The sequence below is a fragment of the Euprymna scolopes genome, chromosome 13 (assembly GCF_053919585.1).
Source record: "Euprymna scolopes isolate OS-2025 chromosome 13, ASM5391958v1, whole genome shotgun sequence".
NCBI classification, from domain to species: domain Eukaryota; kingdom Metazoa; phylum Mollusca; class Cephalopoda; order Sepiida; family Sepiolidae; genus Euprymna; species Euprymna scolopes.
This window is the reverse complement of record NC_136494.1, coordinates 135,820,293-135,845,605: the sequence shown is the minus strand read 5'-3', so window position 1 is coordinate 135,845,605 and position 25,313 is coordinate 135,820,293. Positions and strand designations below refer to the sequence as shown.

The window sequence follows — 25,313 nt, the reverse complement described above, 5'->3', positions numbered from 1 at the left end:
ATTAAATTTTTTAACAATAATTTATTTTTTTAAATTCTTTTACAATAATTACGTCAATTTCAATAGCCAATCAAATTACATTCTTACAGGCGGTGAAGCCCCAAATATGTCCCCGTATTTTCCTTATATTTTGGTTTATCTAACCTGTCAGAAGGTCAAACTGTTTTAATAAATGCAAAACAAACATTAAAAATAGAATACTATAACTAATTTCATCATACACATGCAACACCGATACAAAAACCCAGACCGGAAAAAAATAAAGCCGGCATTTTTGTAAATAAATCCATTGAAGATTACTGTAACATTTACCCCCACCCATAAGCAACACGATATAACTGTAAGCTAATTTAATATTATCATAACTTTTGTACCAGTTAAAAGAAGTTTCAAATAAACTAGTAATATTAAAAAGAAAAAAATTGGTCAGGTAAATTTTTACTTTTCACCTTAACAATCATCTTTAAAATGGCTTATGTTTTCGGGTATGCTGCAAACAAATATCGCATTTAAATTTTCAGCAAACAACGGATAAAACAATGACCATCACTTATAACATATAGGACTTAGATTGCTTAATTTCTGGAAAACTACTTGTTTGCGAAGAATTTAAATGCGATATTCGTTTCAGCATACCCGAAAACCTTTAAAAGCTGACATTTTAAAGGTGATTAAGATGAAAAGTAAGTAAAAATTTACCAAAGTTTTTTTCCTTTTTTTCTTTTTTCCTTCTTTTTCCTTTTTTTTTTCTTTTTTTTCTTTTTTTTCTTTTTTCTTTCTTTTTTCTTTCTTTTTTCTTTCTTTTTTCTTTTTTCTTTCTTTTTTCTTTTTTCTTTCTTTTTTCTTTCTTTCTTTCTTTTTTCTTTTTTCTTTTTTTCTTTTTTTTTCTTTCAGCGTACGAATATAATGAAAATGTGAGATTAAATTTGTGTTTATATTATCGATGCCTTAAAACAACATTCCTATGTAGGGATCATTTGGGAAGCATAAATACATGTTTAAAAAATCTAGCACAAATCAACAAATGATCAGATTTTTATATATAGGTAAAGGGGGTGAGTCTGCGTTCACCAATTCATAATCAGGATCAATCAATTTTTAAGACTGAGGAATTTCTAAAAGTCGAAAGTAGTAGAGTATCCACTGGACTGTTAAGGGTAAATTTAACATGATTGATTTGCTTCCACCAAACCATATCCTTACGCATATAAAATAAAAGCGTGAACAACTTTGGAAAAATAATGACATTTGACAAAGAACTCGAGATCGCTGTATTGAAATAAAATAATTTGTGTTTAAGAAACATTGATTCAAATCGTTCCAACGTTAAGGTTTTTTGTAACGAATGTTCATTAGGCGGGTTTAGCTAAATGGGTGTCTCGTGAAAAGGGTATGAAGTTTAAGATTACTGATTTTTATGACAGAAGGACACGTTATTTTTTGGAGGGGAAAATATCATTAAACCATGTAAGTATTATGTGTGTGTGTGTGTGTGTGTTTATCACATAAGAAAACAATAGTTCGAAATAACATTGTCGAAAAGAAGTAATTCTTGTCTGCTGTGGTAATTTTCTATGATGAGAATTAAGATTCATTTGCTTGGCGTGCAAATTCAAGACAGTATTTTAACGCCTTCTAAGGCAGTTACTTTAGCTCCAATCTCTGAGGAAAAAAAAAAAGAAACTGGAATAAAACTGGACTAATTTGATTTTTACAGGCAAAACCTTATATATGGGTGTTCTGGAACATTCCAGTCTGTCTGTTGTATCACTGTGTGTGGTGCGCAACATAGTTCCTTATCGCATTTGTGCAGCTGGGCAAATTGTGACATAATCCTGTGCGTTCTAATATACTTGGGCATTGAAACCGTGATTGCTATGAAAGTGTCTCTGCCAGAGATTTGTTCCAGCCGTATGTAATGGCCGCTGCACTTATTTATTTATAAATTAACTTATATTTTAAAAGCAGTTTTCTATAAATATATGAGAGTAAATATTTTTTTGGTGCCCCCCCCCATATTTCATGTTATGAAAAGTATAAATAAATTTAGGTTGATAAAAATTGCAACATTTTATAAAGCTGAAGGGTTTAACTTTTAAAAATATTTATTTTCTTATGTCTGTATAGAAAACCATTTTACATGAAGTTGTAAATAAAAAAATGCACAATTTTGATTTTATGGCCATTTTTGTTGTTTTCATTTTTGAAGAATTGTAAATACAATGGATTAGTTTTGTTTAGATGCCTGGAAAACTCATTCATGGAAAAATTGTCTACAGAAAACTGTGGTTTTAAAAAAACAAAATTGATTTTTCTAAGTGTTCATTTTCCATCTAGCTGGCTAAGTTTTCAGTGATTTAACTTATTTTAAAACGTTTATTCAGTTCAAAAGAACAAGTGTCGAGTGTTATGTGAGAACAAGAAAAAATATCCAACATGAGAGGATTACATCTTGGGAGTCTTAATAATTGCCCAAAAATAGAAAAAAGAAAATACTGAGGGAGATATAGTTTTCAAAAGAATTCCCCCTTCCAAAAGAAAATAAATTTCAATATTTTTAAATATAATTTAGGGAGCTCAGGTCTCTTTAAATATATTTTGTTTAAATACGTTTGTTATATTACTTACATTAAAAAGTTTTGTGTAAATAGAAAAAAGTTTCTTTTTTATCCTTAAAAGGTTTGTAAATATTTAATATTAAAGAAAATGTTTTGTAAATATTTTTTTTACTTCTAAATCTTAAAAAGTTTTGTAAATATATTTTTAAAAAATCTTGCTCGCGAACATTCGAATATGTCTGCTATTTGACCTGTTTACAAGTTTAGAAACAACTAACGGCAATGTCAAGGTCGAACAAACGGTGCCTCTTGAATTGTTCGCTTATTTTTGTCGTCTGCTACGGGGTATCTAATCTTTACTCGATCCTTTTTATCTTTTTGTTATTTTGTTAATTTTTATTGTATATTTTTCAATGTCTTTTTTTTATATTTGATTTACATAAAATCACTTCAAATGGAGGAACTGATTTGCCTTGTCATCGCTTCCGGTAGCAGACACACCGTAAGTTAGGAAGTACATTAGCTGACTATAATCAAAACCATTTGTTCATATAAAAAATTCTTGGAATGACGTTTTTGCAACATGATATAAACAAAGCTGACATGATGACAGATATATTCCATGTTGCATTATTTTTTCTTATTTCTCTTATTGTCTGTCATATTTCCTTAGTGATGCATACTAGTCATCTGGCTATGTAATTGATATGATGACACATGTTGATTCTATTTCCTTTTCATTTAATTTTCCTCTGAAGAGGGGGGGGTGCTTAGAGAAATGAATCAGAATAGTAGCTTACATCATCCATTTAATTGTACCCTACCAGGTGGGAGTGGCGTTGTAGAATAAAAGAACAAAATCTCATTCTAATGTTTAAAGCAATTTTATTGAGGCGTCTTTGTGAACATAAATAAAAGAAGAATGAAAGAGAAAGATGTTCATAATGAAATATGTTCGTGAGTATGGACAAAGGCAAAAGGTTAGAAAGTCCACGTGGTGTTAAATAAATGTCCGATTAGTAGGGAAAAGAGAAAGGTTAATATATGAAGGCTAGGATGAATTTCCTGCTTGTAAGGAAAGGAGTTTATATATAAGAATGTTTTTTTTATGTACACAGGTGTGGAAGTCTAGCTGTGTCTATGTAGGCCTGTGTATATGTTTGCATGTGTCTGCAGGCACGTATGCATGCGTATGTATGTACAGTATAATCGCATTGACACACTGGTTCTCATCAGATCACTGAAGTTAAGCAACAATGAGCCTGGCTAGTACCAGATGGGTGACCATTTAGGAATTCTAGGTGCTCTATATGCTCTCCATTTATCTTGACATTGTTTCAAGTCATCCTGAACCTTCACTTGCCACTGGTATCGAACAATGCCAATGCAGGAGACGTGGTTGGAGATTGCACAACTTATAGTGGGTATCCAGTCTGTTAAGACTGAACGAAGCTACCATACATGTGTTACGTTATTTAGTTCATGTGTGTCGGCTGTAGCCATGTTGGAATTTTAGATTTTGTCAAAGTCCAGCTCAGAGCCCAAAAGACCTGGGAGTGTTTTGGTTGTATCTCAAGAAAGAGATAAGTTCGAGGGTTGAGAGAAACAATGTAGATGGATTAGCTCACTGTGTCGGTTCTTGGTCAAAAAGAGAAAGGAGCTAGTTAGTGCTCTCTTTTATTAAGTTTGGTTGTGTATTTGGCTCACCTAAGAGGTGGCTTTTGATTGGGCAAACTAGAAAGAAAGTTAAATGCTTGCACCAATGAGTGCTTAGAAATAAAGCATAGTCTGAAAATCGTTGTTGTCATTGCTGTTGCTTGTAGTACGGTTGCTAAAGGATATCCCGCACTAGCAACTATTTGTACATCTGCCATTAAGTGAATCCCATCATGCCTAACATTACAGATTTTTTCTTTCACCTTTTCCCTCTTTGTATATAACATTATACCCAAACATTTAATTTGAGTAGGTGTTGTTTCTACCAGTTGAGACGTCCTCAACAATCGAGCTGATATTGGCTTTGTTGCTCTTGGGCTGTCATGGTTCTCTATGGTACAATCAGATTGACACACTGGTTCTTGTCAGATCATCAAAGTTACGTAACATTGAGCCTGGCCAGTACCATATGGGTAACCATTTGGAACTATCAAGGTGCTGTATGTATATGGAAAGTCAGGGCAGTTTTCCTACTTTCCGATGTATGTAGTGGTAGGGTGCGCACATTAACAGTCATATGAAAAGATGGAGTTTACCAAGCTCCATTATTTCGACTGTGCTTGCAAAATGACGATGATGGTCCTGTTTAATTTCAAGAAATCCACCTTCCCAGACTTGACAATTTTTCTGACGATAGGGTTAGTTTATTTCTAATCATCTGAAGAACCCCTACTGAGCAATGCTGATGGCTGCTTAGACATATTTTGTAAACCATACTGCACTTCATCTTGCTCACTGGTTTTTCAAAACTTCATCTGATTTTGTCGAGGAGGACACCAGGGACTTACCAATTTAACAAATTTTAAAAGATGTCCCAGATATTTCCAGACTCAAGTCCCGAAAGCCCTTCCACAACTCCAAAATAAAAAATTTCAACCCAGTTGAGATATGGAAATAGGAATGGAGAAACAATACTCTCAAAGGAGGACATCATTGGAGGCCCAACTTTGTGCCTCCCAGGTTTTGCTACAAATAGTAGGAAGCAGTGGATAGCTGCAAACTAGATCAGAACAAAACACTGCAGGATTGCAGTAAACGAACACAGATGGAGACAAATAGACTTCCCAATCAAGCCCAAAATATAGTGACCTCCCCTTAAGGACACACACCACCTAATCATACACTGTCCAGTCACTTGACTGGAATGGAAAGAGACTATGCAACAGCCTATCCATCTGAAGACAATTTCTCAGACTGGCTAAAAAAATAGAGGTATAGCAGTCTAACCTGTATGATACTGTTTGATTTTGGGTTTAACCTGGAAAAGAAGTAAATAAATGAATTATATGTTGTTCCTTCACCCGGGCAACTCCGGATTACCCTGCTAGATCATTATATTTTGTACTTCTTTTATGGCTATACTTATTTCATATTTTTTCCCATCTGACTGTTCATTTACTTAGGTTCTATTTTTCTATTTTTTTTTTTTTGTTCACTGGTTGATGCTTGCTGATATGTTAAAATAAAAAGTTGAAGATTGTCCGAGCACAGTATTTCATTTATTTATTTTTTTCAGTGTCGTCACAAGAGAGATGGTCTAACACATCTGGATGCAAGTCATGGTTGCTGCTTGAGTTGATATGATATAAAATGTGAAATGGGCAATGAGAGTAGTGCATCACTGAAGATTCTCCTTGACATTCATAAGAATGTATTTCATGATTTTATGTTTTTTGTGAAAAAATAAAAATCTTTTTTTTTCTTTTTCTTTTCTAGAACAATGAATAACTCAACCATTGTAGAATATGGTTCCCTCAATAAATTATATTCTGCGTTGATCGAATGCTTTGCTGTGATACTGGCTGGTTACCTGGTAGGCTGTTTTGGCATGATCAAGCCCAAATATGGCGAGGGAATCAAAGTGTTTGTTTGGAATCTATGTTTGCCGTCCATGGTTCTTCTTGGAATGTGGGAACTTAATTTTGCTGAAGTAAATTGGAAGTTTCTCACGTGCATTTTAATTGCCAAAGTTATTGTCTTTTGTTTGGTTTTAACCATCACATTCCTCACTTATCGACCAATAAACTTTGGAGCGGCTGGAATTTATGGAATTTTTACCACTGCAAGCAATGATTTTGCTCTCGGTTATCCTATGTGTAAGTAATCAGATGTGCTTAACTGCATTTTTTCTTTTAACAATAAAATTTAATGTGAAATAATAAAAATTAATAATGTGTGTGTGTGTGTGTGTGTGTGTGTGTGTGTGTGTGTGTGTGTGTGTGTGTATCATCATAGACTCTCCTGTCAATTTGACATATGAGGTTCTTACAACTTTGTCTATTTATTTGTTTATTATCTATTTGTGTGGGTTGCAAATGACAAATTGTGCAAAAGTGTGGATTGTTGGAGTATATGGCTTGGACAGCAGACGATACTTTATTTCTTTTCCTAGTTTGATGCCGTTTGACACTTTAATACTGCATTTTTCATAATGTCATTGAAGCGTGTGTGTGTGTGTGTGTGTGTGTGTATACATAAATAAATAAAAACATTTTAAAGAGTTTAGGTAGATCGATCAATGCTTTGACATTTTTATGTTGTCGTCAGGACTCCAAATAAATCTCACAATCAGAAAATAAAAAAATTTTTAAATAAAATCTTCCTTTTTGTCTCATTTTCTTTCAGTCAAAGTTCTCAGAAATCAAGGTGGGGGGGGGGCTTCCTAGGCACTAACACTTGATCTCCAGATGATATATGTAAATATTCAAACGTTTCATTAGTTTTTGAGTGGCATAAGAGATTCAAGGAAAGCAGGGAGTCTGTAAAGGATGATGAGAGGCGTGGGATGAGTAGGGAAGTCCGAACATGAGAGTTGATTGGCCAAATAAAGAATTTCATGGATAAGGACCATTGTGTGTATAGAGATAATACAGTTTGATGTCAGTGTGGGAACTGTACACACAATTTGTGCAAAGTTTGTCCCAAGGGTCCTCCATCCTTATCACAGACTATTTGACCAAGACAATTCCTCCTGTTCTTTATAGTCCAGACTTCACCCACTTTGACTTTTGGTTATTCCCTAAGCTTAAAACCTTACAGGCTGTCTTTATGAGAAAATTGAGGAGATGAAAGAGACTGACGAGGGTCATTGATGTGCTCATACAAGAGAACTTCCATGGGGCCTTCTAGAAGTTGTTGGAATCGTACAAGTGAATTGCAGCTGGAGGAGATTACTTCGAAGGGGACTAAAGTTTCATGTGTGTGCTATTAAGTGCTCATACAAAAAAAAATCTGGAATTTTATTTAAGGCACCTTGTATATGGACATGTATACACATCACACCTGTGTAAATTTTAAAGATTAATATATTTAATTTTAACCTAAAGTTTAGTCTTTTTTATTAAGTATCATAATTCAGCCAATCTCTTACTTGTCGCCCGCACTGAATATTGAACCTTCAACATCTAGAACAGTATAATTTACAGTTGATTATTATCAAGTACTTTATCAAATATGCCATGGGCCCGTGGGTGACACTCAAAAATACAATTGTGTATTCCTTAGAACTTCTACCCAGTCATGGCTGATGGAATGAGAGCATGCTACCCCCGTGGATTAAATAAAATGTTTTGTTCAAAATTTCATGCAAATTCCAGAGTTTGATTGATGAGAAGATACACTTGAAGAAGGCTGGATATTATATTGATGAAACGTTGTGAAAATAACACTCAATATGAAAACATATCTGAATTTTTGAGATAGGGATTCATTATTCGTATCATTTCGATTTATTGGACTACTGTTCTCATCTTGAATGTCATTTTCACAACGTTTCGGTCGATGTAACCTCCAACCTTCTAAATGTATATCTTATCGAACTTGGAAATGTTTCTGTTGAACTCTGGAATTTGGATGGAATTTCGAATTTACTTCACGGGGGTAGCATGTTCTTGTTCCCTCAGCCATGACTAGACAGAGGTGCTAAGTAATTTGCATTTGTATTTTTTAGTCGCCTACAATGAGAATTGAACCTTCAACCTTCAGGAGAATATCACTTTTAATATTGATTTTTTTTCCAAGTACTCTAACCACTGCACCTCAGGTCCTTGCAGATACACCTGTAGAAGATCAGAGGTTACATCAACCTAAACATTGTAAAAATGACACTCAAGATAAGAACAGTAGTTCGATGAAATCAGATGACACAAATGAGAACAGTAGTTCGAATAATCAGAATAATCAGAATTATCAATCCTCATCTCCAAAATGCGAAACATAAACGGATCGGAATAATCAAAAGAGAATATCATCATAAATAGTAATACTATTTAACCGTAGCTAATGATAGAAGGGGTAGGAGATTTAGTGAGCAGAAAATTACTTTTTTTGTCTAAATATTTTAATATTTAACTAGCTTTGCAAACTCACTTTTATCTGATTTAAACAATCTAACCGAAGCTCGATGGGTGACGCAACAAGTCCCATATTTCTCTCTTGATATTTATAAGTGTTCAATTTTGTATTTATTTTTCTTTTCCTCTGTAATTAATTTCAGCTTATTTCTTTTGCAGTGAAGGCCCTCTATGGACCAGATTCCCTTTATCTGAAGTACATCTATTTATTTGCTCCAATATCGTTGACATTCCTCAATCCTATTGGTTTCATCCTAATGGAAGTTCACAATGCCCGAACTTTGAAAAATCTTCCTCAAAGACGAAGCAAATTCATGGCATGTCTTCATATTCTTGTAGACGTCATCCGCAACCCCATTGTGATTATGACAATTTTGGGGATAGCTTGCAATCTTTTATTTGACCAAAAAGTGCCAGGAATATTAAAATATATCCTTACAGAATTGGGTAAGTTCTGTTCTATTTAAAATTTTTTTTTTTCACATTCACTCCAAACTCTTAGACATAAGAGGCTACTATTTGAGACGATGCCTAGATGTTAGGTTTACATTACATTTAAACTTCTGCATATCGGTACAGTCAGGGAAGCAGACAGTAGGAAGAGAATTTCAAAGTTTAGCTGTTCGAGGGTAGAAAGCTTTCTGGCATTTAGGGACCTCAACAGTGAAGGGGTGCAATTTTGTTGCAAATTTTAAAACCAAAAGAAATCTCATGTTAAATCATAAAAATGTAGATAACCATGTGTTCACATTTTTCATTGCTGCAAAGAAAGTGGGCTCCATATAACATGCTAGTAAATTACTCACATCTGAGAGTATCTTATATCTCTATAAAGCTACTATTCAGCCATGCATGGAGTATTGTTGTCACATCTGGGCTGGTGCATCTATTACTAGTCCCTCTGTCCAAAAGAGAGTCTCCAATCTCATAGGTGCAGCACAAATAACAAAGGTCATACTCTTGCCCCATCCCTGTGTCTGTTTTACAAATATTTTAATAGAATGTGCTTGGATAAGCTCACAGCACTTGTGCCCCTTTGACATACATACCCCGGCTAACTTGGCAAGACACAATATTCCCATTCTTCACTGGTGAGGTTTCTAGATGCCAGAAAGCTTTCTACTCCAATAGTTTCTTCCCTTGGACTGCTAGACTTTGGAATTCCCTCCCTGTTGCCTGCTTCCTTGACTTCTAACATGAAAAAGTTTAAATGTAATGCAAATATACATCTTGCTTCTTCACTCCCACATAGTCCCTTGTAGACATGGTCCGAAATAGATTCACCAATTGATATAATAATTAAGGGATTGATTTTGTGTGATGAAACAGATACTGTCAAGAATTGTAAATGTCAACTAAATTAAAGGAATAAAATTATAAGATGGTGAACATCATGAACTTTGGAATATAGACTTTTGTCATTCATTCATTTTATATATATATATGTGTGTGTGTGTGTGTATCTCATTTCATGTATCCACATAAGGTCTCATTAGAAGCTATATATTATGTATTGATTTTTACAAACATATTTTCATAACTTAATATATAATATAATTGTTATCGAAGCAAAACTTATCAAGATAAAAAAAGCTCAATACTATTAAGAGGAGCAAACAATAATATAAAATGAAAGATCAGGAAATAAATTTATACATAACTTTATTAAATCATCAGAACAATAAGGAAAAGTTGACGGGGAAAATTAAGAAAAAAAAACCCTCTTTAGGCCATGGCATTTTGAAGCTTCTCATCAGAAGAGTAGGGCTAGAATTATTCAAAGTGCAAATTATAGAAAAACTTCCTTAATGGCATTTAAATCTATATAATTATAAAACTCAAATGACCTTGTAATGAGTGATGTAACCTACTTTCCGGTTTATGACATCTGGTTGCACATGCGTGCATAAACATTAACCCATAATAATGTAAACAAATAAACACAAATCGCTACTTTTGCAGAATTTGATCTGCGCACTGAAATATTAACGTTATTATTTCAAAATTATTATTAAATATGGGAAGGGTGAGGATTTTTTGCAACTATTCTGTATTACAAGTATACTGTCGCAATTTTCTTACAAATAAATCAACTTGACAACGTATTGTTTTACTGTGTACATTTTTAGCGTCCCAATTGTTTTTTTTTTCACGTTAAAATTATCTAAATAATTGTTAATACTTTCTGCTTTTTTTTACATTGTTCATTTCCGTATTACGTTTAAGTTATTTTAACACAATTTTCTTACAAATAAATCTACTTTAACCTTTGACAACCATAAGAGCATTTTACAACGTATTGTTTTACTGTGTACGTTTTCAGCGTCCCAATTGTTTTTGTTTTTTTTGCGTTTAAATTAAACGATATATCAAAATTTGAATAGTGCAAATTTATCTATAAGTATGGCAAACCACTTATAATTCAATGGCTGTAAGTTTTTTTTTTTTTTTTTTTTTTTTAAATAAACAATTATAACCAGAACGACTCATAGAAATCTATCTCTATTCTTTTTTCATTTTTAATATACTTTCATAGAAATGTTTCTGTTATGTCACAAAAAGTATTTTCTTTGCGTCACAAGTGTCACGCTCATACATTAAGTCCATAGCTAATATAACATACTGACCCAACGGGTCACGGTAGTCTAGTATGAAATAAGAATGAAGGAATAGGATCAAATGGTAAATAATAATTAAAAGTAGGTAGAACATATAAGGTTAAATTGAAAGGGTAGTATATACGTAGGTAATAGTAAAAAAAAAAAAGGACACATATGGAAATGGTACACCCTGTGTATTTTTTTATTTTCATCTTTTTTTCAATTTTTTCAATGGATTATCGAATGGACACTAGTCTACCAGATTATAAAAAAATAGGTTGGAAAAGTCAATATCTAAATATTTGTAGAGGGTGCTCAGTTTCTAATGTAATATTCTAGTAAATTGGTCATCCATTTTAGAACTATTCAATGTTTTTAAGCCAAATTCTGCAAATTTAGCCATTTTTAAAAGCAGTTTAGTCTTCAAAAAAGGATGGTACATCAATTAGGAGCATAGGATAAGTGAGATCTTACCCTACACCCCTAATTTATGTATCACTTTTTTTTTTTTTTTTAATAAATGAATAAATCTTTATATATTTTTATATCGTCATTTTCTTTATTGATATATATATATATATATATATATATATATATATAATGTGTGTGTGTACATATATATATAAATTTTATTTTATTACCATTTTATCTGCTTAGTTACACATGTTTCTGTTAGCGAATCGTATCTATGATCCAGTAACTTTGTCATACTTTAACAGAAATGGTTATTAGAATTTGAAAAAACAATATTAGAAGAAGGGAAAAAAGGGGTGGGGAGTTTCAATTCTGATTTGACAACATTTAAGTTTTAAGATTTAATAATTAAATAAACATCGAAAAGGGGTGAAATGTAGTTTAAAAACTTCAGCCAGACATGGATCGGAGTAGGGGGGGAGAGAGAGAGAGGGAGGAAGTGTGTGGAAAAGAAGAAAAGATGGAAGGGTGTAAGACTTTGGAGGCGGCGGTAGGGGAAGAGAAATAGAGAGATAAGGGCTGAATGGAAAAAGGGAAGTACAAGCAGACAAGGTAGCGATCACTATTGGCTGTCATATGGAATTTGACATGTCAACGCTTTATGAGGATTGGGGGGGGGCGTTGTTCACAGTAACTAAGATGTGTCTTGCTATAAAAGATCTCTAAGAAATAAAGTAAGTTAAGAATTACAGGGCATAGATTGAATAGGTATAAAATCATAAAAATATGCATGTCGGGAGATAATAGTAATAGTAATAATGATAATAATAGTAATAGTAAGAATGATAATAGTAATAATAATAATAGTAATAATGATAATAATAGTAATAGTAGTAACAGAAAGTAATAATAATAATAATAGAATGATAAAGATAAAAATAATAGTAATAATGAAAGTAAAGGAAATTGAGTAATATTCGCTCAGTAGTTGTGTAGATACAGGGGGTATAAGATATATATATATATATATTTATTTATTTATTTTTTTTTTAATATATGCTACTATGAAATAATGGGAATCATTAGAGAGCCAATAATAAAAGAAGAAAGGAAAAAATATAGAAAAGAACATGGAGAAAGAAGGGAAGGAGATAGAAACAGTAAATAGGAGATATGGCAATACATATATAAATAGATGAAAATAGAAATAAAACAATTTGAAAGTGAAAAAAATGAGATTAGGAATTGTTCAAAATATTGTTAATAAAATATAATATCATATAATATCATATGAAATAAAATAAAAATGGAATGATACAAGTTCCTGTGAAGTCTTTAGTTTAGGGTTCCGAAAAGCAAACATATATACTAGCCTTGTTGTTTAAAGTAAAGATTCTCCCTTCGCCATATTTCTGATTAATATTAATTGTTTATAGCAAAAGATAAATCTGTTCAATGAAACAAGTCAGATAGGGCAAATATATAGTCCTGATCCATATTTTATTTGTTTTGGTCATGAATAAAGGAAATGGGAGAACTCTGTACTCACTAATTCAGATGTACTCCTCCTCTCCCCTTTATCAACAGGGGAAAAATTTTCAATAATCACTGTTTATCACATCACAACTCCCCTTCCTTCTTCCAGTTTTCTTTTCATCTGCCACATATTATTAGGTTAATAAGTGGCGTATCTATTATCTGCCACATATTATTAAGTTAATAAGTGGCGTATCTTTTACTGAGTTTCTATCCATCACTATCATCTCCTCTTACTGTATATTGTTTTTAACCCTCTTCTTCATTTCTCTTTGTACAGTATCATCCTCCATCCTCTCCGGTCTGTTTCTTAATAGTCAGAACTAATGAACCCCCTCCTCTCTTTTTCTATGTTTGATGAACATCAGCATAACAAACATTGCATTTTACTGTGCAACAATCATATTTTTAGACTCAATAAAAAAATTTATATATTCTGAGTTGTAATTAATTCACATTTTTACAACCACCAAGAGAAATAATTAAAATAAGACTATTATTTATTATATTTACTAAGAAGGTAAAATAATGTCAGAAATTGTTTCTATACATTTTTTATTATAATTGTTTCTTATTTTTTCTATAATATTTTTCTATTGATGTTGTACTTAGAATTTTTAATACTAAATCGTAAAACAATTGCATTTCGCTTATGTTATTCATAATGCACATTTATTAGTAAAGTTTAGGTGTGAATTATTTTTATGTTTATGAAACTTATTTTATAGTTGACTAAGATGAATCTAAAAATACAATTTTGAAAAATCCAATTAATTCTTATATAAAATAACATAATATATTAAAAATAAAAATTATTTAAATATTAAAGCTAATTAAATAATACAATAAATACTATTAAACTTGAACATTTTTCAATATTTAGTTTTGTTTTTTAATATTTTTAATTATAAGCAGTCTGAATGAGGTAATGTTCAGTCTGCCCTTAGTCTCCACGAGGACTATTTCTATCTTCATGTCTAAGCTTCCTGCAAGTGAAAAGCAGTTAAAAACCGTCATTTGGACACCATCTGTTGCCTATTCTTGTAACATAGTGTGAAGTGTTCTTCGATCCACACGGTTTGTCTGTAGTCTACTTCAATGACAAAACCAGCTGGTTGTCTCGTTGAAGTTGTATGGTGATCTTGCAGCCACTGTATTTTTTTCCCTGCTAGCTGTAATGTAAAAGGAAAATCTCCAACAACCTTTATTCTTTTGCAGCATTGCAATGTTATACATAAAATTCCTATCGATGCTGCTTGCAGGGAAGATAAACAAAAAAAACAAAGCTTTGAAAAAGGCAACCAAGTCATCTGAGCTCCAATCTATGGCCCTTCACCCAACCCTTGCTAATCTTTCACAAAAAACACTCGACTAGCTACAACGACTATCAACAATTTCTCTCACTCTCTAACTGTACCTAAATCTAAACACATATTCCATGAACAAAGCTTCTTTCTTAGATCTGGCAACCTGGTGAACTCTGTTCTGTTGGCTTGCTTTCTAGCTGATTACAACGTGGTCGTCTGCAAGCCCAATGTAAACAAGCTAGCTGTAGAACCGTCCCCTTAAAGAATCAAATTATACCCAATTTTCACCACTAACGATTACTATGCTGTGGTACTGCTGACCGCCATCCACTCTTTGACCCTTATTCTTGAGTGATAACTTTGATAAATCGTGACAACTTGTAAAAAAAAAAGAAATCAGTTAACATGTTGAAATGAAAGACTTTTCTCTTTTCATTACTCTGTGTCACTTCGGATTTACTCCCATAATGCAACTTCCTGTAACAGTCATAACTCCAGTCTGTTAATATCTAATGCAATTTTCCATTACTCTAATCTTAGAATTATGATATGTATCATATCAAGAAATACTGTTTTTGACATCCTCTTACACACCCGCTTTTAACCTTACTATCAATTTCTCACGCAACTGTTGAATTGTTGTCAAAATACGGAAGTATGATTTATTATGAATCATTTTCATAATCTTTTCCTTAACTTCAATACTTGATACTTATTTGAATTGCCGTTCTCATCTTATTTGTGTTATTTTCACAATGTTTTGGCTAATGTAAACTCCGATCTTCTGGCGTTACAGTTCTGAATTTTTTTAGATGAGAGATATTCTTTTGTATTATTTGTATTAATCAGACCAATATTCTCATCTTCTGTATTATTTGCACAACATTTCAGTTGGTGTAACCTTTGACCTTCTTCATGTGTGTATGTTGCCATGTTGAACTCTGAAATCTGCACGGAATCCTCATCTCAAAAATTCCGAAACCTAATTCAAACCATATTCAATTTTCTTGTCCTTCGTTCTTATATTCAGTCCAGGTCTGTCCTAAGGACCAACCATATTTTAACACGTATGCAAAGGAATAATACTGTATGGTTATATAATTATCTACAGAATTGACCTTTTTAATTCATATTTTCTTCTTTTAGGTAATGCGTTCAGTGCTACAGCTTTGTTTTACCTTGGTTTGAATCTGGTTGGTAAAGCGAAAAGCCAACATGGATTTGGATTAGTTGTGCCTTGTCTTCTAATATTTGCTAAAACGTATGTATGTTTATTATGTTTATTTTGTTTTGCGTTACTTACAATAGCATCTTGTAACTTTAGATTGTCTGAGTGCTGTATTCCAGAAATCCAGAAAATTATCAGTTCTAAATTTAAAAAAACTATTTTGTTTACCAATTTTATTTGCATTTTATGTAAATAATGTAATTACATTTATTTGTTGTGGCAGACATTTCTTTTGGTCTACATTTCTTGTTTGGTGAGTTTTTTTTTTTAGTTTTTTTTTATCATCTATTGGATCTTCAGTTTCATATACCTTCATGTATTTTGGGAAGAAAAATTTAGTGTCTACATATTCCTATCACAATATTAATATAATGCAGTGTTTTTGTGTTCGTTACAACTCTACTTTCAACCGAGTCGTTGTTTGTTTCGTTCATCACACTTCTACCTCTTTTTTTACACACATCTGTTCGCTTTAGTGACTAAAAATCGTCTCTCCTCCCGCTTTCCTTTCCTCGTTATTTATGGAACCAGGGTACGAGATTCTCCGAGATTCCCCGAGACTTTTTTCCACATAAAAGCATGCGGGTGCCATCTTGATTCTCAATTTGTGCTCTGCAGGCACAAACGCACAGCCGCTTTAACGGTAAGCCACTTCTTTCTCCACAGTTTTTGTAAAAGCGACCTGGGTATTACTGTCAACAGTGATTTGTGTTGGACAAAACACATCTCTAAAATTGTTAAGACTAAGAAGCATGCCTTGGTATCATGGAGCAAAACTTTTATTAGCATCTCTACTTTTTCTGTGGCATCCACCTGTCTTAGGAGACAATGGATTTTTGTGCCTTAGATTAGTCAGTTGGTGCATTGCAGCATTTTCTGTGACAGCAAGTCTATTCTGTATCGATAAGCTCTGTTGCAGATGCTACAGATGTAGGTGGTGTCTGATTGCTAGAGCTTTGTTGCACTCTCTGCCATCTGTTCTGTATCCTCTCCCTCCACTGCTGATTTTTCCTCTTCTTGTTACACAAAGGGTCCGGTCTAAGCCAGGTTAATATGCTAGTATCATGGCCTACTATACATACGGCCCGATATGTTACATGAGAGGCCACATTTCTAAGAGGCCATTGTTCTTATTATGGAAAACTGTGTAAGCTCGAGCCGCATACAACGTTGAAAATTTCAAAGGCTTCCCTCAAAAGTAGTTTATATTAATTCTTGAAATAATGAATAATAAACTTTTATTTAAATATTTTTTATATTATTTCATTCTTAAAATACATGTTTTTATCCATATAAAATGTTTTTCATCGCTTTTATTCATGTTAATTTACAGAACAAAAGTACAATAGAGTAATCTCCCTTGATTTTTTGTTTCAAAGACGTAAGCGATCTTTATGCTTACAACCATTTTTACGATCTCTATTGTTGAATTTTTTCTACCCGTTTTAAATATGGTAAAAAATATATATTATCTTTTTTTAAATATTTAAGTTTTGTTATAATTTGCTTAACAAAACGGTGAACAAATGCGTTGCATTTGACTGCAAAACTGGTTATAAAAACCACGAAAATCTACCAACTTTTCATTTTCCTCATAGCAAACCCGACCTGTTTGAAAAATGGACAAAATTTGTAAATCGTGCTGATTGGATTGCAAATAAAAAATCAGTTTTATGTATAAAACATTTTGAGGAAAAATTTATTTTAAAATGGAAAAGAAATAAGTTAAATTGGTCCCTACATCCAATACCAACAATTCATTCACCGTTAGTGAATATTAAGCCATCTCTTCTACCTACATCAAACACAATGAGGAAAGCCCCAAAGGATCGAAATTACCAAGATGATGAACTACCACATTTTCTTTCAGCAGATATTATGAGTTTCGAAGATTTGGAAGAAACAAAGTGTTGCCCCACTGGTTTCAGTTTAAAAAAAAAACGAAAAATATGTATGGATTTTTCGGATAGATTTTGAGACAAATTTTCCATTACTGAAAGAGTGCATTTTGATTGACAACAATTTACACGTTCAACTTCAGTATTATGGAAATCCAATACCATTACCACATTGGTTTGTGAAGGGTCACAATGCAAAACTTACAAGGTATAGCATGTTGGAAAATTTCCCCTCTTATATTCAAAACATTGTAGCAGAACCTCCAAATTCCATTCTAAAAGAACTATACAAATTTCAACATTTTAAACCGAAGTGTTGCCCTTCATTTTCTGTTGAACTAATCAGATTATTGCGCTATACTTCTCAAGCATATAAACTACTGGTTGAGCAATTACCATTTCCTTCATTTTCTTCATTAGAAAAAATACAAAAAGGTGATATAGAATGTATAACTGCTGCAAAATCTCTCTAGGGAAAAGGTAAACTTTCTCAGGATTGTATCTTGATGTTGGATGAACTGTCCCTTCAAAAGGGAACTCAGTTTCATGGTGGGAAGTATGTTGGTGCTGATAAAACTGGCAACTTATATAAAGGTATCATGATATTTATGATTTCAGGGTTGAAGAAGACAGTGCCAACTGTAGTTAAAGTCTGTCCTGAAGTGACTGTTACTGGTGACTGGCTCTCTCAGGAGAAAATTGCATGCATTGTACAGCTTTTAAATGCAGGATTTAATATAAGGACTGTTGTTGCAGACAACAATTTTGCAAATGTAAATGCCTTTAAAATTTTATTAAACAAATTTGGAGATAAAAAACATTTTATTACTTATCCAGATTCTCCAAACAAAATGTTTTTTTCTTTTTTGACATTGTTCATTTGTTGAAGAATATTTGAAACAGTTTACTAAACAAAAGCAAGTTTGTGTTTCCTTCTTTCGATTTCAATATTTTGGACCTTCATTTGTGTTCCCAGTCAGGAGTTTTATCTTGGTCTGATATACATAAAATATATGACAAGGACAGGGTTTTGGATGCTACATTACGAAAAGCGCCAAAACTAACTTTCAAGGCATTACATCCCGGTGACAATAAGCAAAGTGTCAATTTGGCTATTGCTGTATTCCATGAGACGACAACTGCTGCTTGTAAAAGCTACTTTCAAGAACGGACCGACATTGCAAATTTTCTTAAATTTATATGGTGCTGGTGGACTATAGCCAATTAATTCTAAACAAAGATTTACCCCTAATTTTTTGAATAATGCTGTTACTGCAAATGATGATAAAATCAACTTTTACCAAACATTTTCTAACTGGGTCGAGTCTTGGTCAAAAATTTCTGACTTTTGCTTCACTGCACAGACTAGCAAAGCATTCGTCACAACTTTGAGAGCACAAGCAATGCTTATGAAAGAACTGCTGAATGATGGATATGATAATTTTGTAACAGTGAAAAACAATTTATTTCCTTTCCAATCTTTATATTCATGTGCTTTGTAAATATTTTGATATTCTTAAAAAAAAATATTCTAATAAAATCTTTAAAAAACAAATAACCTGTTGTAGTCAAAGCAAAATATTTTTTTCATATTCAAAATTATTGGAAAGGTCAGGGGAGACAACTCAAAATGAATTTGTTTTTGTTTTGTTGTGTATTATAAAGAAATAAAAGGGAAAAATGCATCTAATTAATGGGAACATTTTACTTTGGACAGGATAACAGTAAAATATGTAAGTAGAATTCATTTAAGCATTATTTCAAATATTAAAACTTGAAATAATTATTTAATTATCTAAGCATTAACATCAGAAATAATGTTTGAATAGAAAACAATTTCTGAGTTACCTCCCTTTGTCTTACTTTCAATGGCCTCTTAGAAAATTGCCTCTCAGTCTGACATATACAGCCGTATTATTATAGTAGGCCATGCTAGTGTATATATGTCTATAGGTGTATATACATATATGTATTTATATGGATAAAAATGTGGCACGCGAATGTAGAAACATGACAGCTAAACCAGAATTGTTTCAATATTTCTCATGAATGTAAACAAAAATTGTTATTGTTTGAGAAGGAATGTAGCAATTAAACGGAATCTGGTTATGTGGATGTTTTATAAGTTAACAGAAAAGGTGACACAAAAAGGTTTTGGCAGATGGAGATTTGATTTGTCAACCAAGCGGACACAACGATATCCCTCTCTCTGTTGCCCTCCCACTCTCTCTCTATCCACCATAACCAAGAAACAACGAGGAATAAAAACGGACTGTTGCTTACCAAATGTGTTGTGTATTTGAATTCTAAAAAAAAAAGGTTCATAATATAACATTCTCTTAAAGCTTTTACAGCTCTGCTCATGTGGCTGCCATTTTCAACCACGATCTCCTAGCCTGTTGGATCGATGTCACCTGTCCTCATGTCTTGCTTCTAGACGTCCTTCTTGCATAGGACAAGTCTTCCATCAGGTTTGGAGCCGATTGCAAGCTTACCATAAAGAATATCCTTTGGGATCTCCCACCATCCAATCACCTGGCATAATCAAACCATTAGAGTTGTTATTGGATGAGCAAAATGCCTGCCTGATCAAAGATGGTCTTGTTTGAGATGGGATTCCTAGGATTCTAGGAGATTGTGTAGGTGGAAGGTGTTGACTCTTTTCTCTTGGTGGCAATAGAGGACCCATGATGTTGAGCATGCAGGTTTCGTAAACCTTCATCTTGTTATTCTTGATCATCATCCTTACAACTATCCATTTTAAACTAGATGCAGCTATGGTATTGACTGCATTCGGAATTTGCATTATCAGTCTGAAGATTTCATCTTGCTAAGAAAATTGACAACATGAAAACTTCTCAAAGATGAGCAATCAAGTGAATACCTTCCATTGGACACCTTCCATACTTTGAATGTCTTGCTTTCCTAAAACTCTGACATCTAACAACTGATGTAATAATCACTCAAAAATTATTAATAATCTCAAAAATAAAAACAACTGAGAACACCTTTTTGATGTCCATGTGTCCTACACGTGTGGACAAGTCTAGAAAGTAAAAAAAAACAACACCTCTCCCATGATTTTCGGAAATATTTTTTCTATGCTTAGAATTGTTGAATTGGGAAAGCAAACTCTTTGCATCAATCATACGCTGCTGAGACACAGCATCCTTTTAAAAACTTCCTGCTTTTTGGAATTCACCCAAACTGCATGTGTTACTTCAATCTTTCATACATATGCATTTTTGATGAGTTCTACTGCATTTAAGCACTGTGCATAATAATTTTATTATTTGGATTAACTTCACAAATTTATACATTTCAAAATATATAATTTTTTTTTAATTATATTTAACATATTCGACTGTCTCATCATCCCAATGTCTTATTGCTCACTCTTGTAGTGGCTTCTTATACAATGCACAAATTATGAGTTGTTTTAAATTTTTAAATAAATTAATGTTTATTTTTAAAAAATTCTCTGTAGTGTTGATTTCTTATAAATTCTAATCGAAATTCACACAACGCTTATATCAAGAAAAAACATCTCTAACTATAATGTCAAATTTATAGCAGTTCAAGGGAAGTAACTCTTTATTTCATGAATAAAAGGAAATTTAATGAACAAATTGGCAACAGCCATGGGGCAGGTGAAGGTGAAAGTACCTATTTACAATGCCTCCCCACGGGACAGAGTTAGACACCAGGGTCGTTTTTTAACGTGGAGAAAAGGTACAAAAATAAAAATTGTCTCAGTCGTGAAGGATTTCTCCTCCACCGAAAGAGAACAAGAAATAGAAGTGCAGCATCTGAAGAACAGATACTACACTTTGATCTTGTCTCGAAGGCCAAGAGATTGTACCATAATGTTCGACAAGGGAAGATAACTCATGACACAAAGAGGAAATTTTTTCCCTTTGCTGTTTTCTCATTTTCATTATTTTTCAACTTGATATTTTAAATTGTTTCACAGAACAAAAAATAATCCAGAAAAATCCATAAATTTAATTTTAATAAAGTTTTATCAATTTTTGTTAAGTAAAGCAAAAAAAATTTAGATTTTTCTTTTAATTACTAATCAGCTCCTAGGAAAAGTTTTTAATTTTGTTTTATATGTGAATACATGTGTCAATTTCACTTAATGTTACCATGATAGCAAAGTGATGGAATTTATTTTTTGCTACCACAAGAACATAAATGTGTTTTTTATTTATTTTACTGTAAACTGACCACAGAAGATTGCTAGATAAAATTAAAAAACTCATTTCAATTTAAAAAAATTAGATTTTGTGTTTTGACATTATCTCTAGTCTGTTGCAGAATGAGGTAAAAATAGATGGCCACAGTTAATACTACTAAGGCAAAACTGCTTTCCTTTAACAACTATAAGAAATCTTTCCAACCACTGATTATCATGGCTGGTAGTTACCCTTCTTGAGAAACTCCTTCAAACTCATCAATCTGGTATTCTCAAGCAATATGAAGTAGAATAATTACATCATACATGTTGACAAATCTGTTGAAAAGAAGATAGGCTCCCTTTATTGGGCTAGAAATCTTCTTGCATGCTAATATACTATATGTCTATAAAAGCACCATTTATCCCTGCGTGGAATATTGTTACTAAATATGGTTCAGTGCATCGATCACAAGATTCTCCTTCTTGGACACAGTGTGAAAAAAGATCTCTGTTCTCTAAGCTAATAAGTCCCGTACTGTCTGCCAAACTCCAGCCCCTGTTGCATCATTGCAGTGTTGCATCCTTATGCTTGTTTTACAACTACTGCCATGGAATGTACCCTAGACTTAATGCACTTGTACCCTTTCAACAGAAATACACCTGTATCATCTGACAATCAGCAAAATTCCACCCCTTTACTACACAAATCTCTAAATGCCAGAAAATGTTTTACTCTCATAACTTCTTTCCTTGCACTGCTTGCCTTGGAATTTTCCTCCTGCATATTGTTCCTCTGACTCTGTCAACATGTCAAATTTAAAAGTAATGTGAAGAAACCTCTTGCTGCTCAACTCCCCATCTAGGCTGCTTTTTAGATTTAATGAAAATAAAATTTTTTGGTTTGAGATATTAATTTCTTGTGTTTCTTTAATTTTTGTTCTTGTTGCAGTCTTTTCTTGCCGTTGATAATTTGGGAAGTTGTCAGTGCTATTCAGCCAGGTTCAACCTTTAATGAGACGCAATCCTTTGGAATGTATGGTTTTCTATACGGCACGTTTCCAACAGCTCCTTCGGTTTTTATTTTTGCAAGTCAATATTCAGTGGTTGAAAATATTGTAAGTTTTTTTTCTTTTTTGGTTATTGTACTGAATAAGTTTCCTAGAATTATAACTGGCATATCAAACCTATTTTTTTTATTAAGGAAAAATTATGACAAACTTCACTCATAAAATACACTGATTTTAGCATTCAACGAAAATCTCTACAATTATATAAATGCAACTTTGTGTGTGAGTTCGTTCCTTATAAACTCCGAAACAGCTGAACAGATTTTCTTTAAAATTTACCAAACTTTAGTGTATAAGTGTGGGAGTGATCCTAGTTAAGTTTTGTCTCGGAATATCCTTGATAATTACCGATAATCAAAACCATTATTTTAATTTATTTATCATCAGTAAAACCATTTTTTTCCATGTTGTTGCTTAGCAACAATGATAGAACAACTGGCCGTGAAAATTCTACTGTGGGTAAGTTGATAGTGTGTTTTTTTTTTTTTTTTTTTTGCATGACATGGTTTATAGGTTCAAACTCTGCACATAAATTTCTTAATTTTTTTTCATTACCTGCAAAGAATTTTATAAGGCTTGGGAATTTATGTTTTTTTGTTTTTTTTTGCATGACGTGGTTTGTAGGTTCAAACCTGCATGTAAATTTCTTAATTTTTTTTTTTTTGTTAACTGTAAAGAAGTTTATATAAAATAATTTTATAAAAGAAACAGTAGGTTCCTTAGAGTGCAATGTAGAATAACATATTTTGGACTAAGTTACTGCATGATGGAGGCATGTGAAGCTTCCTCCTGGGCGATTTTATGGATTTCAATGACAATAAAAATATAGGAGTGTGAAATATTCGTTGATCATCATTGAATCCCAGGTAACGTCGGGTCTCCCTGTTAGTATATATATATATATATATATATAAAAGTGACCTTATCTGTTTGAAGAATGGTCTCTACAAAACTCATCTGTCATTTTTTTGGGCTACAGACTTAAAACTTGATATATAGAGGATTTGGACATGTGGAATAATTTCAATTTGTTTTTCAGTCAGTAAAAATAGTGGCTAAGGGGTTAAACGCAAAAAAAAATGGGAAATTGGCAGTCGATTAAAATGCTTTTGTGCACATGCATAGATTTATATATTAAAGTCCATTAAATTTTAATGTTTTCTTATCCATGTGATGATAGCTCGAACGGTAATGACCAAGGCCTGAGTGCTGAATGTTTTGGTTTTGATTTTAGCTAATGCCATCCAAGTCATTTTTTTTTTTGTTAACTTTTAGAATCACTACTATATATTGGATACAATGTAATAATGAATAGAGTATTAACTCTCATAATAAATACAAAATTTGCATGAATTAAAATATAATATTTATGTTGTATGACTGAGCCACATCTGGTGCGTGGCATCACTATATCTTGTATATACAGTAATATCTTGTATATACAGTAATATCTTGTATATACAGTAATAAATAGAGAATTTACTCTGTAATGATGATAAATATGAAATCTACATAAATTAAAATATCATATTTAAGTGTATTTTACTATCGGTCAATGTGGGCAGCCTGCTAGTATGTATATATATACATATATGTATATGATGAGAATAATTGAAATGATATTCCAATGAGATGGAGAGATGAATAAGGAACAACCAAGTTATATGTTCGTCATTATCTCCATATATATATATATACTAGCAAAAGTATCAGTCATTGACTGGGTTCAAAAACAGTCTACAGAAAATGGACTCTGATTTATGAAAGTATGATAGGTTATGAAAAAGAAGGGTTGTAAATAGATAGCTTTGAATTTAGGGGTATCAAAATCAAAGCAAAATATGATGAAAGTAAAAATAAAATAGATAAACCCCGTAATTTATTATACCATACCTGTTCACACTGAAACACTTATCACAATATTCTGTGGATCTACATTAAAAAACCTTGTTAAACTTTGTGACATATTTCCATTCTATGGAGGTCAGGCACGAATAAACACCTCATAATTTTATTATACCATATTTCTTCGAACTGAAACATAATTATCAAAGTATACTTACACAGATAGATATGAAAAGTCTTTATTAAAGTTTGTGCCTATTTCCATTCTATGGAGGTCAGGCGTGAACGCAGACCCCACAATTTTATTATACCATCCTTATTTAAGTTAAAACATACTTATCAAAGTATTATTTTGTAAATCTATATCAAAAACACTTGTAAACGTTTTTTTTTAAATTTTTATTTCCATACTTTGTGGACCAGGCGTGTACGCAGACCCCACAATTTTAATGAATCATCATTATGCCAGATCAAACATACCCATTCCTATGTCTCGATACATCTATTATTATATGTGATCAGTTTTCTATAATAGTCAACCATATAGGAGCCTATTTGTGACCAGACGCACACAGACGTTCAACTTTATATTATATATATATATATATATAT

The 25,313-nt window shown here is 32.5% G+C and overlaps 1 protein-coding gene across 3 annotated transcripts in view; it reads left to right on the top strand.

The window, feature by feature from the left end:
- LOC145292196 (lysosomal cholesterol signaling protein-like) overlaps positions 1 to 25,313 on the top strand; it is a 90,527-nt gene that overhangs the window by 29,658 nt on the left and 35,556 nt on the right. For 2 of the 3 annotated variants that reach the window (XM_080138500.1, XM_080138503.1), the window contains exons 2-5: positions 5,991 to 6,370; positions 8,786 to 9,073; positions 15,630 to 15,744; positions 22,739 to 22,904. In XM_080138500.1, the coding sequence (XP_079994626.1) occupies positions 5,995 to 6,370; positions 8,786 to 9,073; positions 15,630 to 15,744; positions 22,739 to 22,904 (945 nt within the window). In that variant the 5' untranslated portion in view covers positions 5,991 to 5,994. Of the gene's footprint in view, positions 1 to 5,990; positions 6,371 to 6,951; positions 6,971 to 8,785; positions 9,074 to 15,629; positions 15,745 to 22,738; positions 22,905 to 25,313 lie in introns of those variants that run through there. The other variant, XM_080138504.1, reaches the window with a different exon arrangement.